General features: G+C 46.7%; 1 protein-coding gene across 1 annotated transcript in view; it reads left to right on the forward strand.

The window, feature by feature from the left end:
- The window catches only part of RFX8 (regulatory factor X8), a 77,164-nt gene extending 61,679 nt beyond the window's left edge, over positions 1-15,485 (forward strand). The window contains 4 exon segments of the mRNA XM_034952027.3: positions 1,982-2,076; positions 6,629-6,743; positions 10,106-10,422; positions 15,120-15,485. Of these exon segments, the coding sequence (XP_034807918.1) occupies positions 1,982-2,076; positions 6,629-6,743; positions 10,106-10,422; positions 15,120-15,296 (704 nt within the window). The 3' untranslated portion in view covers positions 15,297-15,485.
- Positions 15,486-17,983: the final 2,498 nt, after the last annotated feature.

Here is a 17,983-nt window from a genome sequence, read left to right on the forward strand (position 1 = left end):
AGCAGTGCTGATACCTGTTAGTTGAGTCAATAAACGATCAGATGAATGTGCTTGCTGCTTGACAGTATTTATCTCCAGAATATCTCCTGTGGGGGAAAAGCTTAGTTTCTGCATCTGTGTTGTACACACACAGACTCCTGTGTCTCCTCAATCATGCTAAACTGCCTTGAGCTAGATGTCTGCGTCGACACATTCTCCCATCACTCTTGTTACTTGCAATGTGAAGTTTAACAATGGTGCTTTTACCATATTTCATTACTTTCCAAACAAGTGACAGGAAGCAGGTGGATATTCTTGCCATTTGCTATTGATCATTGTCATTGTTTTTCAAGAAAAAAATCCACCTTCCATAAAGAGCTTGCGTTGCTGGCTGGTGTGTGTTGTTGCGTCCTTGGGGAGCGAACATAGTGGCAGCAGGAGCTCTCCAGACTCAGGGAGGACCTGGGAGGCAGGAAGCTGCAGGATGGTTACCGATTATGAATTATGGGCATCTCTAGGCCCTCCTATGATGGCTACAGGGAGGGTGCCAGGCTCCCCTGTGTGTGTCCTTTCCAAACACTCGCTGCCACGATGCCCCAGGTAAGTCGAATGGCCTCTCCCTCTATGGGCATAACTCCTTGGTAGTACTCTCAGCTGTGTCTACAGCTGCCCGCTCAGTTCCTATGAACCCCTTCAGGCTATCAACTGTGTCTTATTCACCCTGGGCCACCCAGCATTGCACTGGCCCACAGGAGCACTTCAGTGTTTCGTGACTTGACGGATACAGAATTCAGGAGTACACAAAAGCACCACCTGTAAATTAGCCCATCCTCTTTCTTTCACCCTGAAGTAGGGCTGGCCTTGGTAGGGTTGTGCCAGTTATTAAAATACTAAAATATATCCCTAGTTGTTGGTAAATGACCTCTGCTCCCCTCTACTGTTCTGTCCCTTGATAGTGTCCCTTGGCTGACCCCAATTCCAGATCCTCCCATAGGGCACTTTTTTTTCCCACCAATCCAGCAACTAAAAGGTTAACACCTAATCCGGCAGGCTTCAGAACTATTAGTAGGATTACTAATTCTGATTAGTAATTCTGCAGTTCTGACTAGTAGGAACCCAAAAGGTCCCCTTCCCAACACTCTGGCTAACCAAAACCTCCTCTTGCCCCCAGCTGGATCACAGGGAGTCCCAGGAGGGCATGAGACACCCCCCTCCCCCGCCCGGTGCCTTCCAGACTGCCCACTGGTCTGGCCAGGGCTCCTGTGCTCCTACTGGCATCTTCGTGAGTCCCAACAGGAAGATGCAGAGTTCTGCAGGGAGATAGCAGACTGCCAGCCACTGCTGATACCTGCAGGCAAATGATTCCAGTTCCAAGTCCAAGCGCACCTCCACCAAGCCTCAGGGGGGCCACTGCAACCGACTCAGTTTTCCAAACTCTGCTTGGTATGCAGAAGCACTCAAAAAGCTGGGAAGGCCAAAGGCTGTTCTTTCCCTGTCAGTGCTACCTGTGCAGGTGGAGGACCCAGAATCTGATGTCACACCAGGCTCCACCTAACTGAGTGCATAACCGCAGGCAAGGCGCTCACCCTCTCTCAGCAGCTTTGATGTGTGCCTGCCATCACTTCAATGACATTAATAAACCAGCCCTTTGATGAAGATGGCAAGGATAGGTGAGGTCATGTCTGTATCGTGCAATGAGCTCATCTGAAGACAAGGTCTGGATAATTGCAAGGTGTAGTTATGGTTTCAAAATATTTCTGTTTCAACAAGTGGCAGAGGTGGCTCACAACAGGTATGTCCATGTAATTCTGAATAGATGACCGCAGAAGTGACAAAGCCAGCCTCAGGACATCCTCTGTGTTCACAATGAGCGTGAGGCCCTGGGGAGTCCCTTCGAGCTATTGTTCAGTGATGTTCCCAGGTTACCCAGTACACAAATACCTAAGAGAAATTCTGCTCTGCTGCATGCAATCTTTTGTTTGTTTATTTTGTGTCTTTGTAGGTTTAAGAAACTTAATTTCTTTGCTGGGAACATCAACAGATCTCAGGGTATTCCTCAGCTGTCTGTCTTCACATCTCCAAGCATTTGTGTTCCAGGTAGGAAGCTGTGACTTAAAAAAAAAAAAAAGTGTGTTGACCATTCTAGATAAATGAGTGCCCATTGCCTAAGGGATGGGAAAGAGGCTTCTTAGGCTCTGGTCGGAAATGTGTCAAAGCTGGCCTGGGTGTGAGGGCAGGGGATGGCCTCGAACTCTGTAGCAGGTGGAGAATGGGGGTCTGGTGGAGCACATCACACAAGTGTGTGTGTGTGTGTGTGAGTGTGGGCATATGTTTGGGTGTGTGGGAGTGTGTGTGGAGGGGCGAGCCTGTGATGAGCATGTGTGTCAGGGTGTGTGTGAGCATGTGTGTATGTGGGTGTGGTGAGCGTGGTGTACAGGTGAGTGGGTGTGCATGAGCGTGTGCAGTATGTGTGTATGGGTGAGCATGCATGGATGAGTGTGTGTACAGGTGAGCATGTGTGTGACAGTGTGTGTGAGCATGTGTGTAAGTGGGTGTGGGTGACTGTGTCTGCAGGTGTGTATTGCAGCAAAGGGAGTGTGGAAAAGGAGGAGGGGTTTTGTCTGTTTCAGGGGGAGAACAGCCCATGTTTTGCAGACATGTTCCAGTAAAATGTCTGGCTTCATTTCAAAAGCCCAAAGATGGTTTCGTTGTCAATATGGGCAGGTTTGATCCTTCCGACCAATGTGGCTCTTGGGAGTTGCTTCAGTGGGATCCTGCGCTTGATTTTCATCATCCTCCATGGGGGCAGTGGAGAGCTGAGAATGCCTTGAGAGAGGCCACAGCCCTTCACTCCATGGGCTCAGGGCAGGTGGGGAGAGCTAGGGGCTGCAGGTTAAAACCTACAGGGAGGCCAGGCACGGTGGCTCACGCCTGTAATTCCAGCACTTTGGGAGGCCCAGGCGGGAGGATCACATGAGGTCAGGAGTTCAAGACCAGCCTGTCCAACATAGTGAAACCCTGTCTCTCCTAAAAATACAAAAATTAGCTGGGCATGGTGGCACGCACCTGTAATCCCAGCTACTCGGGAGGTTGAGGCAGGAGAATCGCTTGAACCCAGCAGGCGGAGGTTGCAGTGAGCTGAGAGCCACTGCACTCCAGCCTGGGCAACAAAAGACTCCGTCTGGCCGGGCATGGTGGCTCACCCCTGTAATCCCAGCACTTTGGGTGGCCGAGGCAGGCAGATCACGAGGTCAGGAGATGGAGACCATTCTGGCTAACACGGTGAAACCCCGTCTCTACTAAAAAAAATACAAAAAAATTAGCTGGGCGTGATGTCATGCGCCTGTAGTCCCAGCTACTCGGGAGGCTGAGGCACGAGAATCACTTGAACCTGGGAACTGGAGGTTGCAGTGAGCTGAGATCACACCACTGCACTCCAGCCTGGGCGGCAGAGCAACACTCTGTCTCAAAAAACAAACAAACAAACAAACAAAAACATCTAGAGGGAAATGAGGCAGCCCGGGCCCCACCTCTTGAGACTTTGTGCTTGCCAAGGTGGAAGTGGTTGTGAAGGGCTTTGAAGAGAAGGTGGGACTTAAAACTGGGATATGAAGCATGTGCAGGATTAAAATAAGCTGAGAGAGGGGGATCGGGCATTCAAGAGCAGGAGTGAGTTTACCCAGGAAGGAAGGAGCAGTCCACACTGGTGGGGAGAACAAAGACTCCGAGGGCCTGGGGCTGGAAGCGTGGCTCTGGGCTTTCTCTTCAAGCTTCTGGCCGTGTTGTGGCCACTCCCTTGTGCCACCTGCCCGGCCTTGTCTGTATCCCTGAACTCTCAGTTGAGAAGAAAGAGGAGAAATAATCACTGAGACCAAGAAGACTGCAGGGGACTTTGGGATCTTCAACCTCCTAGACATGAACCAGAAAAATCCTCAGGAAGGAGCTGGAAAGCCAGTTCCAACCCTTGGCAGGTGCCTGGTCTCATTTGCTTCTTGAAAAGAATTATCCCAGATTCTGTATGGTTTTTATTCCTCCTGTTGATCTTAGGCAAAGCTTATTTTTAACAGCAGTGACCATGTCCAGAGCTGGATGGCTACTGAGACATTTATTCATTTGCTAGCTGAAGGCTTATATTACACATCCTCACAGACAGGCGCTGTCCATTGTCTGTTCGTTAAGTGGAAACTGGAACTCAGCCTCCAGCGTTTTTTTTTTTTTTTTTTTTTTGAGACGGAGTCTCGCTGTCGCCCAGGCTGGAGTGCAGTGGCGCGATCTCGGCTCACTGCAGGCTCCGCCCCCGGGGTTCACGCCATTCTCCTGCCTCAGCCTCCCGAGTAGCTGGGACTACAGGTGCCCGCCACCTCGCCCAGCTAATTTTTTGTATTTTTAGTAGAGACGGGGTTTCACCATGTTAGCCAGGATGGTCTCGATCTCCTGACCTCGTGATCCGCCCGCCTCAGCCTCCCAAAGTGCTGGGATTACAGGCGTGAGCCACCGTGCCCGGCCAGCCTCCAGCTTTAATCAGATGAACCCACTGAGATCATCACTACCAACCCTGTCGTCCTACATTGTAAACCACAGAGCGCTATGTGTTTCCCAAGTCTCCGTCGTTGTGCCTTCAGCCCTCACAAAGGAGGCAAATTAGAAAAATGGTGTTTTTGTAACTGCGTGCCTTTGAAGGACTTGTTTTTGTAAAATAGCTTGGCTGATCTTTACAAAACCAGATTATTGTCAATCAAGTGCTCAGACTATTAAGATGCACACCCTTGGGCTTGTCAGAGATGCCCCATGGCTTCAGTTAGCATCTGACAGTCAGCGAGCAGAGGGCAGTTCGGGCCCTGGAGGAGCTTCTACGTTGGGGGACATGAAGTGCCACACTGTGGACGTGACAGGAAGAAAGCTCAATGGTGTTCATGGCTGACTTTCAAACATTTGTGCAGAGAAAGCCCTGGTCACTCAGAGCTGCATCCCTCAATGCTTTTAGGAAGTATCCCTGTGGGTTTTTTTTTTTTTTAATTGAGATGGAGTCTTGCTCTGTTACCCAGGCTGGAGTGCAGCGGCGCAATCTCAGCTCACTGCAACCTCCGCCTCCCAGGTTCAAGTGATTCTCCTGCCTCAGCCTCCGGAGTAGCTGGGATTACAGGCGTGCGCCACCCTGCCCAGCTAATTTTTGTATTTTTAGTAAAGACGGGGTTTTGCCATGTTGGCCAGGCTGGTCTCGAACTCCTGACCTCAAATGATCCACCTGCGTCTGCCTCTCAAAGTGCTGGGATTATAGGCGTGAGCCACCGCGCCCAGCAGGATCCCTGTGCTTTTGTACTCTCATTGTCCCTTCAACATAAAACCCTCTGCTGAACACGGATGGGAAGAGCTCCTCCCAAGAGGCCATCTCAGATGGTGAGGAGCACTGAGGAGGATGCTACTGAAAGGACCTCACGTCCCCTGAAGCTCAGGGCCACCTTCTGGTGTGCCAAGGATTTCACTGGGGCGGAAGGGAAAAGAAGCAATGACAAGAAAGGGCATTCTTTGTTTGTAGCCAGGTTCTCTATTTCTTCCTCAAAGACATGTGGTGGAGCTGTGGTGGTCCACAGGCGTGTGACTGAGGATGAGGAGAGGCTTGGAGCATGCATATCAACAGATGCATTTGAAATCCATGACTCATGGCTTACAGATGGCTTCAAGTGTGGCCCAAGGCTGCTCTCTGTCTGGGTAGAGGGAATCTCTTAGTCTGCATGCAGCAGCATCTTATTGGTACACAGTTTAGTGCCAATGAGGCTGTCAGATGACCTTGGTTCCACTGGGTTTAGGGGCTGGGACTTTGCAGTTTGGAGCTTGGTTACACAGCAAGCATGACGACCAGCTTTTCCAAATAGGCACCACTGCTTTTCATTATTATGGGATTCTGTGCCCCTTTTCCACAATCAGATTTGACATGCAGAAGTGCAGGAATAAAACAGCCCCTGCCCCTCTTGATGGCCATTCCAAAGTGGACTTCAATGAGGCTGTCCCTACGGTGTTTCTGTGTCACACATCACAAGTGACCTCGTTTTTAAAAACTGTGTGGTGCTGGGCATGGTGGCTTATGCCTCTAATCCCAGTGCCTTTGGGAGGCCGAGACAGGAGGATCACTTGAGCCTAGAAGTTAAGGCCAGCTTGAGCAACATAGTGAGACCCTTATCTCTACCCACCCTCCCCACCAAAATTAAATTAGTCATGTGCAGTGGTGCATGCCTGTAGTCCCAGCTACTCAGGAGGCTGAGATGGGAAGATCGCTTAAGCCCAGGAGTTCAAGGCTGCAGTGGGCCAAGATCGTGCCACTGCACTCCAGCCTGGGGAACAGGAAGACCATGTCTCAAAAAAAAAAAAATTTGCTTTTTTTTAATTTTAAGAGAAAAAGTGAGCCAATTTCCTACCTCCCTCCTTCTCTCCACCAACTTTAAAGGGCTCTGCCCTGGAACCACCTCCATGGAAGACAGAGAAAGACTAGACATTGGCCCCGCTGCCTCAGTTCCCGCTCTGGTTATTTCATCTTCCTCTTCTTTGGCTCTTTAAAAATGCGTGTGCATGACAAATGTGTGCATTTGAAAACATACTGTGCTTCTTGATTTTATCACAAACTGCAGCCTTTTTTCTCACAAAAACTTAACAGCCAAGCAGAAGCAAAGAAGAGTTTACCAAATTGGCCGCCAGCTTCTAGCTGAGATGGAATCTTCTTCTCACTGCTGTAAGCAAAGCCATGACCCTCTGCCACAGAGAGAGTTTTGGTAAGTCAGAGAATAAGAAAGTATTTTGTATTCTACCTTTTAAAAATGTCATTATGGCATAAGTATTTTGCGTATTGCTATGTAGAATCCAGCCGTCTTCTTTTAACCTTTCTATGTAAAATATAACATAGATACAGCAAACCATACAACACGATAGTAATTTTTATTTTTAGTGTCAGTGTGATAGTCTGGCAAACAGATGGACCATGCTTTTCCTTCCTGTTTCATCATCGTTAGACACACTCTCCTTGTTCTTGAATTATGAGCTTTGTGACATTTAGAGAAAAGCACCGAGAGAGACAACTGAGATGGAGAACAAAATGGGTTCTTTGAAGCACTCATACTTAACTCTCAGGAATAATGATTAAGTTGCCATTGTATGCGATGGTAGAGAGAGTGAAGTAATGTTCATTTTGCAAACTTCCTGGTCAAATCACTTCCTCTGTTGGGGAAGGTCACATCTTTGATGCAATTGCCTTATAAAAAGGGTCGTAGGGGTTGGGTGCTGTGGCTCACACCTGTAATCCCAGCACTTTGGGAGGTGGGGGCAGGTGGATCACCTGAGGTCAGGAGTTCGAGACCAGCCTGATCAACATGGTGAAACCCTGTCTCTACTAAAAATACAAAAATTAGCTGGGCGTGGTGGCGGACGCTTGTAATCCCAGCAACTCAGGAGCTTGAGGCAGGAGAATCACTTGAACCTGGGAGGCAGAAGTTGTGGTGAGCTGAGATTGCACCATCGCACTCCAGCCTGGGTGACAAGAACGAAACTCCACCTCAAAAAAAAAAAAAAAAAAAGGATTATAGGAAGGGAAGTTCACCACTCAGCCCACCAGCTTCATGGAATGGATCATTCCTTCAAAAGGTATTTCTTGTTTCCCAGGCACCTTCCTGGGCACTGGGCATACAGCAGTGGAAAGATAAAGTCTCCACTCCTGTGAGTTTGCACAGTAGTTATGGTGAGTGATCCCTGCACAGAGAGCTGCCAGATACTCTCACAGCAAGAAGGAAGAGAAAGCAAGCCCTATTCTAGACCAGCTTTGCAGACACCCTGGAGCTCCTGAGGGCTGCTGCTATCAGCTGCCATATAGGTGACATTCACTTATAGTGGGACTCTTCCCTTCACTGAAGTCCAAACTGACTCTGCTTTATGCTCCTGCTCTTCCAGAGCAGAGAGACAGCAGAGTTCACATGCATCATGGGAAGAAATCTAGCCCTGAGCCGGGTGTGGTGGCTCACACCTGTAATCCCAGCAGTTTGGGAGACTGAGGGGCACAGATCTCTTCAGCCTGGGAGTTTAAGGCCAGCCTGGGCAATATGGTGAAACCCTGTCACTACGAAAAAAAAAAAAAATTAGCCAGGTGTGGTGGCCCAGTAGTTCCAGCTACTTGGGAGGCTGAGGTGGGAGGATTGCTTGAGCCAGGGAGGCAGAGGTTGCAGTGAGCTGAGATTGTGCCACTGCACTCCAGCCTGGGCAACAGAGCCAGACTCTGTCTCAAAAAAAAAGAAATCTAGTCTGTAGTTGTTACTTTTCCCAGTCTACCTTCTCTGTACCTCCATATGAAATCAATGTATTCACACCAGTAGTTTGAACAATGGTTTCAGGACTTGGACTATGATTTTTCAAGGTTAAATAGGAAAGACGATGTTGTCAGGCTCACTTCAGGCAAGGTCATGCCTTCCAGGGGGGCAATGATCTCTCACCCAGATCAGTGGAGGAATAGAACACTACTCAGGGAAAAAACTGTGAAGGGCTTTTGAAATGGATGAAAAGATTACTTGAAATGGACAAAAGGCTTTGAAATGGACAAAAGGTTGGCACAGCCTTCTGGGTTATCTCTACCTTCCATTGTCTTTGAGTTATTTTTACAGCCCTGTAAGTTGCAGCAAACTGATAATGCAGATGACCCTCATCCACAGAAGTACAAGCTAGTTGTGTCAGGTGGTTGTGATTGATACTGCCCTGAGGACAGATCCCTTTTGCATCTATTTGTCACTGTCAGCATTCTTTTCTGTCTATAGTATATAGTTAGTACTTTGAATTCTCTTTTGAACCAGTGGCAACATCTTACTGATGTAGTAATAAGATGTAATACATCATTTAATTAATGAGTTAAATAAAACCTTTGATATGTCCTTTTTTCTTTTTTCTTCTTGAGATGGAGTCTCGCTCTGTCACCCAGACTGGAATGCAATGGTGCGATCTTGGCTCACTGCAACCTCCGCCTCCTGGGTTCAAGCAATTCTCCTGCCTCAGTCTCCCGAGTATCTGGGACTACAGGCACGTGCCACCCTGCCCGGCTAATTTTTTGTATTTTTTAGTGAAGACAAGGTTTCACCTTGTTAGCTGGGATGGTCTCGATCTCCTGACTTCGTGATCTGCCCACCTCGGCCTCCAAAAGTGCTGGGATTACAGGCGTGAGCCGCTGTGCCCGGCCTGATGTGTCCATTTTATATCTGTATAAGAGTCATGGTTTTACCTTTATTTAAAACTTATCTTTTAACAATTGCAATAGGCCAGATTTCCCCTTCTGTTTCTCAAGCAAACATTAATGATTGTTTTCCTTTCTGGGAGCGCAAGGCCTTGGGATTTGGAGCATTCAGCTAAGTCACATACCCTCCTGTCTCTCTGATGACAGCACTTACAGGCCCACCTGAGAAGATGCCTCTCACAGGTGGAATGCCAGCTGGCCTCCTTACCCACTTCCCACACAAAGAGCTGCAGCCACAGGGTCTGCAAGAGGGGCAAGGCACTACGTTTCTGAATTCACTCTGGGAGGCTAAAGTGGGAGAATTGCTTGAGCCCGGGAAATGGAGGTTGCAGTGAGCCAAGATCACGCCACTGCACTCTAGCCTTGGCGACAAAGAGCAAAACTCCATCTCAAAAAAAAAGAAAAGAACCAATTACAGGATGGGAAGGAGGAAGAAAGGTGGCATGGCACAAAACAGCAGCAGGGTTCCCTCTGCACACTGCCCCCATTTCCTCCCACCCCTTCTGGACATTCCTGTGGATCATACATGGGGCACGATGAGGTTGAGGGGTACCCTCTCCAGCTCTGGGAGCAGCACCCAGTTCCCTGTAGGGTTTGCTTTTCTCCCATCTCACACCGGATGGATTTTAAGTTCCTTTTCATGGCTTAGGCTATTTAGCTCTTGGTCCTTTCTGTCCAAAAGCTGCCCTGCCAGGGATTTTCTACTGATGGATGCTACGTAAGACGCCCACCCAGGCCTCTTCTGGGTAAGCTATTGGAACGAGGCTCACGTACACAGGTGTTAGCCCCAGAAAAGTTGTTAGTTTCACAATGATTTGTTTATTGTCTGTCGATCAAATGTATTCATTTTTGGTTATTATCTAAATGTAGGCTCCTGGCATCTGTTTCACTTGTTGCTTTTGGAATATATGATTCATATACTTCAGTCATGCCTAGAGGAGGAAGAGGAGGAGGAGGACATGGGGAATGTCAAGGAAATGCTACCAGATGACCCGACTCGCGGCCAGCCAGACCAGGCACTTTTCCACTCTCTGAATTCCTCACTGTCGCAGGCGTGTGCCAGCCCCAGCATGGAGCCACTGGGGGTGATGCCCACACACATGGGCCAGGGCCGATATCCCGTGGGTGTGAGCAACATGGTCCTCAGGATCCTGGGCTTCCTGGTGGACACTGCCACGGGCAATAAGGTAGGGACACCAGGACCCCTTTCCACACAGCTGTTTCAAGGGGAATAAGAGCCACAGGTGATTAGTAAAACCCTCAAGATCACTTTGTCCAAACAATGATAAACGATTCTACAGTCATCTTTACCCTAGGTGATTTTGCCAGGGGTGAGTTTAATTCACTGTCTGTTGATTACTGGTCAGCTCAGGTTTGTGGGACATTGATAGATGCCTGGCATGATTAGAAGTGTGACCATCTGATGGCCTGGGTATTTCTTGCCTTCCCAGAGTGTGCCTGGCCTGGTTAGACTAACTCAGCAGTAGCACACCACTAACCTCTGAGTGGCATGCACTGAAAATTCCTAGTGTTCAAAGACGGAAACGTCGAATAGTCTGAACAGAGGATTTTGAAAAGATTACATTGGGATACCTGTTGAAAGATACAAAAATTAGAGTTACTATTTACCTAACACCTACTATATAGCCCTTATGTATGTTATCTCGAAGCCATGCCATCCTATAAAATATTTGTTCTTGTCATTGTCATTTGATGGATGAGGAAACTGAGGCTCACAGAAGCTGAGTGACTTGCACAAAGTCACACAGCAAGGAAATGCGAGGAAACAGTGGAACAGAGATTGGAGCCCCAGCCTGCCTGATCTCAAGTCCATTCTTCACCTACAACCCTAGACAGGAGGTTGTTTTATGCCCTGAGGAGTGCAGGACGCAGGTTGTAGAGGTCGGACATGGACCTCAGTACCATGAAGCAGAGCTGGACTGATGGAGGAACAACTGAAATGCCTCCATTGAGGAGTGGGGAGTGGGATGGTTAAAAAAAACTGACAGCAATTGTCTTAGGGCTAATTTCTCTGCACATGTTTGATGTTTAGCCGCTATCTGCCTTCTTCTTTTTGTGCCTACAAGTTCCCCCTCTCGCACAGATGAGTTGTGCTTAGTAGGAAATTGAAGCAGGTGCAATCATTCAACCTGAAGCAGGTTGTGGCAGTGAGTCACAGCCTAAAACTCTTCATGCCTTAGAGTCCGCAGAATAACACGAACCTTCCAGGGCCCTTTCCTTCTTGAGCAGACTCTCATTCCGAGTTCTCCGATTGCAGAGATCCTGCACACCTGTTACTGAGCAATGCTTGGACAAGACACCTCCCTAGACCAAAAAAACAAAACAAAACAAAACAGGAGCCGGGGAAATGCATCTCTCAGGTTTACCAGTTCTCTATCTGTATTTGGTCTTTGTTTCTCACTTTGAGATAGTAAGTCACGTATCCAGCTGCATTCAGTGCTCTCTGTGAGGTAGATTCCAACGTTTATCTGTAAATGAGAAACTCACCTCCTCCACAAGTGTCCATGTGAAAAAAGCAGACATGTCGATGAAGGATGCAGCAGCGAAACACTGACCCCAACTTGGGGGTGCTGATGAGAGCTGGGCCTCCTTAGCTGGCAGCAGCTAAGGCGCTTTCAGGAAGCAGGTGTTTCCAGACAGTTGGCAGAAAGAAGGCCCAGTTAGATCTGAAGAGGCGATGGCTTGGCTAGGCTATACCTAGGAGGATGGCTCTCCCTGCTGCTGTACCTGGCGGCAGAGCCCTCCAAGGGCCACCAGTGGAAAGCGCCTGAGTGTACTCTGGAGCATTCTGTAGAGCCCTAGCAGGGCCAGCATTCATGCTGGGCTGCAGTGTTCAGCTCCAAGTGAAAGCAAATTCTTTGCGCTCACCGGCTGGAGCAAGAGGTCAGAGTGTAGCATGACAACTTGTTAAAGGAAAAACAAAAACATCTTGCAGTGACACTTGTTAAAGCACCGTAAGGGAGGCTTTATCTGTAAGGAAGGCTTTATTCAGTACTATCTCCATAGGGCTTTTGCAACCGGGGAGGGAGATTGGGCTTAACTCTGAGTACAGAAGGGACAGGGTGGCGGGTGCGGAATTTATAGCCTAGGAGCCGGGTGGGGGTCAATGGATGGGAATTTACTAAGAAGAAATGTCACAGGTAAGGGGGATTCTGGCTAAACCCACCTAAGAGGATTCTTGTAGAAGTCCAGCCAGCTGGGGTGACCAGACATCACCTGGAGGCTGGCAGAGGATGAGGAAACTGATCACATATGGAGATGGGGCATTCTCGCTAAAGTGACTCAGCAGGGTTCTTGCTAAAACTGGATTTTATAAGGAAGTGGGCGAAGGAGAAGGTTCAGGAGCCAGACTAAAGTTCAGCCAAGCGGAGAATGTTAGTCAAATTATATACACATGCTTCTTAGTCAGCAAGGTAACCAGGAGTAAGCTTTTACCTCTTCAGCCACAGTTAGAAGGCGTGAAGAGCAGACGCTGACGGTTTCCCGGAGCTGAGCGTTTAAATGCATCCTTTCATCTCAATGAAATCGGTGTTATCATCAACCCCATTTTACAGCTGGCATAACTGAGGACCTTGAAGGGGTTGGGTAATTTTCCCAAGGTCACCTCACTAATCAGTGGGAGAACAGGAATTTACACCTCCACAGATCCTTCCAAGACTGTCCTTCTCAGCATTCTCTCTCTCCCCGACAGTGTTTTCCAGCATCTGCTTTAATTCCAAAATTGGTCTCTTGGGACTAATTACTAAAAATACCTTCAAATCTGATAAGGGCAATCCTGGTACATACATTTCTGGGTTCAAATTCTACTTCTTCCCCTTATTAGCTAGAACATTGGACAAATTGCTTAACTTATGGGGATACTCATGTCTAATTCTACAGGGACATTATGAGGTTTAAATGAGTTAATTGTTGTAAAATGCTTAGACTATTTCCTAGAATATAGAAAGTACTCAATAACCACTGGTCATCATTATTATTTCTCCACCACGGCCTCCTAAGCTGAGGACTTTCTCTTAACACTGTTGGCCCAATCCCTTAGCTCCTCTGAAGTTCCTTGCAAAGAGGTTTGACCTATATTTAATGGGTGGAAACAATAGAGAAGATATTAAATACTTAATTGAACTACAGAATAAAGCAATACAAGCAGACAAATGTCAGGTAATCCAAGGTGATACACATTAGAGATTAATTAAACCCGCTTCTGTTCATTCATGCCTGCTGAATTAGCTATAATGACTTAAACAATCACCAAAAAGTTACGCTCATCTGATTTTCATTGCATCCATTATTCAGCACTTGCACTCATCATCAACAAAAAAGCACACCCTGCATGTCCCATCTGCATTCATCTGCCACCGTTTAACACCCATTCAGCTGCACAGCTGTGGCAGCCTCATTCCCTGAACAATTTAGCGCTGGCCTGCACCTCCGGTAACAACTGAAGTCAGCATTCCGGATTGCCATACCCATCTGTCCCTCTTCTACATTCTAGCGGCGTTCAAAATAGTCAGATGCCAAGGCATGTTTAAGAACAAAGTGAAAAACTATACTGATATTAAATAACGAATTTAGGTCATGTACTCCAGGATTACAGCAGAGCAAAACAAAATTTTTTAAGTGTCTCTTCACCTCTAAGATAAAGGTGAAAACAATTTTTTGAAAAAGAAGAAAAACACCTTTTCATTGGGCGGTGATGGTTTTTGTCGAATTTAGAGAAAGAGTGAGACATGCTTTCATGAACCTTGCATTTGAAGTTATGGTGCACACATCTCTGTCAAAGTATACTAGCTTATAGGAGGTTTATTGATGAAATCAGACCAAGTGAATACATTTCTATTGGTTTTAAAGTAGTCATGACCAAGTTTCCTGGAGCTAAGGGAGGGATGGTACATTCGCCTTTCTCTGATAGGAAGACTTGCTCGTCAGGTGAAGTGGCTGAGGAGAGCTTCAGCTAACTTAGAACCTCCCCACCTCTCGAATCTGTTACTTCCCAATTGAGTCACCAATACCAGATTGCTGTTTTCATAGGTTTTTCCCCCATTTAGTGGTTTATTTGACGGATGGGGGAAGGAGAGCCTGTGTGGGAATTTGAACTGACTATGTCAGCTCCAGAGACTTGTTGAGAATGTGGGGATTAGTACCCGTCTGGAGACTCCCAAATTGATGGGGGGTCTCCAGCTACATGGAGACCGTGGGTGCCTTTCACAGGCTCCCTCCCGACTTTCACAACTCATCTTCTTTCTCCAGTGTCTGTTAAGGAAGAGTGTTGGTTTGCTCTCACGAGGACATTTCTCACAAACTGCCTTTCCCTAAAGAGAGCCCATCAGCTCCCCGCCCCTGCACCATCCCTGCCTTGCAAAGCCTCCCACTGAGTCCTCACTGGACCCTGTGTTTTCCTGAGAAATCAGGAGTTCTCTTAGAATAAATGCATGGGCTGGGTGCTGTGGCTCACGCCTGTAATCCCAGCACTTTGGGAGGCTGAGGCAGGTGGATCACCTGAGGTCAGGAGTTCGAAACCAGCCTGGCCAACATAGTGAAACCCTGTCTCTACTAAAAATACAAAATTAGCTGGGCATGGTGGCACATGCCTGTAATCCCAGCAACTTGGGAGGCTGAGGCAGGAGAATCGCTTGAACCCAGGAGGCGGAGGTTGCAGTGAGCTGAGATGGCGCCATGGCACTCCAGCCTGGGCAACAAGAGTGGAACTCCATCTCAAAAAAAAAGGAATAAATGCATGAACTTCTCCTTTACATCCCAGGGTGGGAGCACGGGCTTGCTAGAAGAATTCAAATGGTAGTTCCTGCAACAAGGAATAGTATCTGTCTCTTTTTATCTTTTCCCTTTAAACATTTCCCTCTTGCAGCTCATCCAGGTGCTGTTGGAAGATGAAACCACTGAAAGCGCAGTTAAACTCAGCCTTCCTATGGGACAAGAAGCCCTCATAACCCTAAAAGATGGACAACAATTTGTGATTCAGATATCAGATGTACCCCAAAGCTCTGAAGATATTTATTTCAGAGAAAACAATGCTAATGTGTGAGATTACTTATTTGAATAGAGAATAAGAAAACTGATAGACTTGCATTCTTAAAAATATTAAATACTAAAGTTTTTCTATTGACGAAAGATGATGTTATGTATATAATAGATGTAGCATTGTCTATTTTATGTTTATATGTATTTCAAGGAGGTGGTTTCGATAAAATATGTAAACTGATTTGGAGAATAATTTTTGCCTCTGTTGCTTTTCTTTTGGGGCTGTCTGAGTATTTCTATTTTGAGACATGGCAGAAAAGAAATTTGAGAATGCTTTTTGGGAGTAAAGAAATGGTTAAGGCTCTAGAGAAAGAAAAAGTTCAAAGAATACCAACTGGTGCAAGCAGTAAAATGCCAGTGGTAATATTTTTCCTCCCCTTGGTGGTGCCTCAATCGAAATAGAATTTGTAGATAGATCCCCTCAGGCAGTGAGGAACAGAAAAAAAATCAATATTATATCACTGTTAAACTCATTCACTGGTCCATTAAACACCTTTGGTTCACTATCCCGATTTTCTTAATGAGAGAATTGTGGATGCAACAATGTCTGCAGCAGAGGCTAATGTCCTGCTTTGAATCACTCTTTAGTTCTCTTTTTGTAGCAAAATCCTAAAAACTGCTGAAACTAGGAATAGATCATTGTTACAGAAAATCCACTTTTATGTAACTAATATTTAAAAGGAATTTTAAAATTCGTGCTTCACATGATTTCCGGTATACATGGAAAAAATAGAGAATATTTTATTGATCTCATATTACATATGAAATGAACTAAATTTCCTGTATCTTTACATAGGGAATGAATTAAATTTACTTATGAAACAAATTACATTTCCCCAAATGCTTGGAAATTTTTTAAAAAACCACAGGAGCTATATGTCTGTAGATTCATTAAGAATTACTCATCTTTATGGATAAAAAAGTAATCATATTTAAGAGCCCTTTTCAACTACATTTAATATACTATCTCAAGCTATCTGGGAGGAGTTGTTCTTTGTCGAAGAATGAGTCAGAGAGACATTTATTCTTTTGCTCACTGCTCGGTGACTTTGCATGTCATGTGTTTGCTCATAAGTAAGTAGACAGTTGGTGGACTGAGTCACGGAACACAGGCAACAACAGGATCTGTAAGTCTGGGAATGGTGAATTTTGTTTGCATGTTTTGGGATAAACTGATTAGCTAAGAGCTAGCAGAAGTCATTCTGGGTATTCTGTCCTTGAATGCCCAAGTTTACCAAAGAAAACAATTTTCATTGTTTCTCTGTAGCATTAGACGTTAGGATAGGGGATGAGGATGGGTAGTAACAGAGAGGAGGAGGGACTTCTGGGACTGTTGCGATTTGTATTAGTATGGTTTCTTTCTTAGTTGATCTTGGGGCCTGTCTAGGAGAGCCCTGATTGGGTGGGTGGGGGAGAGAGTAAGGTTTGGGTGTGTTGGTGAAACTATAATGCAAGAAGCAGAAGTTTATTGCTCACAGACCCAGAGAGGTTAGGGGCACCGAATCACTAGGAGGGCCAGGAGGAGTCTGGAGGCAGCAGGGAGCTCAACCAGCCTGTGGTTGAGCCTGCGGGACCTGCCTTTATTAAGGCCCAGGGTACTATTCCTTAGGCTTTCCCTTGGGACTTGTGGATCTGGGTCATTTGAAGAAAACATACCTAAAGGAGGGAACTCATTTACATGACTCCAGTGTTGACCATTAGATTTTTTCCACAGCCAGCAGCTGTGGCATGAGCTGGATTTGGCATCAGTGAGATGAGGAATAAGCAGGCTCTATTGCAAACACCACACAGAGAGGAGAAGTCTCACTGAGGACAAGGATGACAGGGTTCAACTGGATTTCAAACAGCTTATGTCAGGTCTAAAAATGGCTGTCAAGGCTGCCACTCCATGAAATCTATGCCAGGAACCCTCATGATGCTCCCGTTCTTGGGTTGGGGGCTGGCCATACAGTGTAGTATGCTCACCTTGCGAAAATGTGTCACGAAGTTTGTGATTTGACTTGATTACATTTCTGCATATGTTATATATGAAAGTGTATCTTAAAAAATACAAGGTGGCCAGGCACGGTAGCTCACGCCTATAATCCCAACACTTTGGGAGATCAAGGTGAGAGGATCGCTTGAGCATAGGAGTTCAAGACCAGCCTGGGCAACATAATGAGAGCCCGATCTCTATAAAAGAAAAAAATTAGCTGGATGTGGTGGCACGTAGCTGTAGTCTGAGCTACTCAGGAGGCTGAGGCAGGAGGATTGCTTGAGCCCAGTTCAAGACTGCAGTGAACTACTATCATGCCACTGCACTTCAGCCTGGAAGACAGAGCAAGACCCTGTCTTAAAAATAAATAAATAAATGGCATTGCCCACTTTATGGGAATTGGATTGGAGGTTCCTGGTGGAAGAAAGACTAAAAAGCACACAGGAGGATTTCAAGAGAAGGCAAGCTGGGCTTGAAAAGTCACCAGGTGCAGTGGCTCACACCTATAATTCCAGCACTTGGGAGGCCAAGGCAGCTGGATTGCTTGAGCTCAGGAGTTTGTCACCAGCCTGGGCAACATGGTGAAACCCTCATCTTAACAAAAAATATAAAAAATTAGGCAGGCATAGTGGTTAGTGCCTGTAGTCCCAGCTACTTGGGAGGCTGAGGCGGGAGGATAGCTTGAGTCCAGGAGGTTGAGCCTGCAGTGAGCTATG

Source organism: Pan paniscus, chromosome 12 (assembly GCF_029289425.2).
Source record: "Pan paniscus chromosome 12, NHGRI_mPanPan1-v2.0_pri, whole genome shotgun sequence".
NCBI classification, from domain to species: Eukaryota; Metazoa; Chordata; class Mammalia; order Primates; family Hominidae; genus Pan; species Pan paniscus.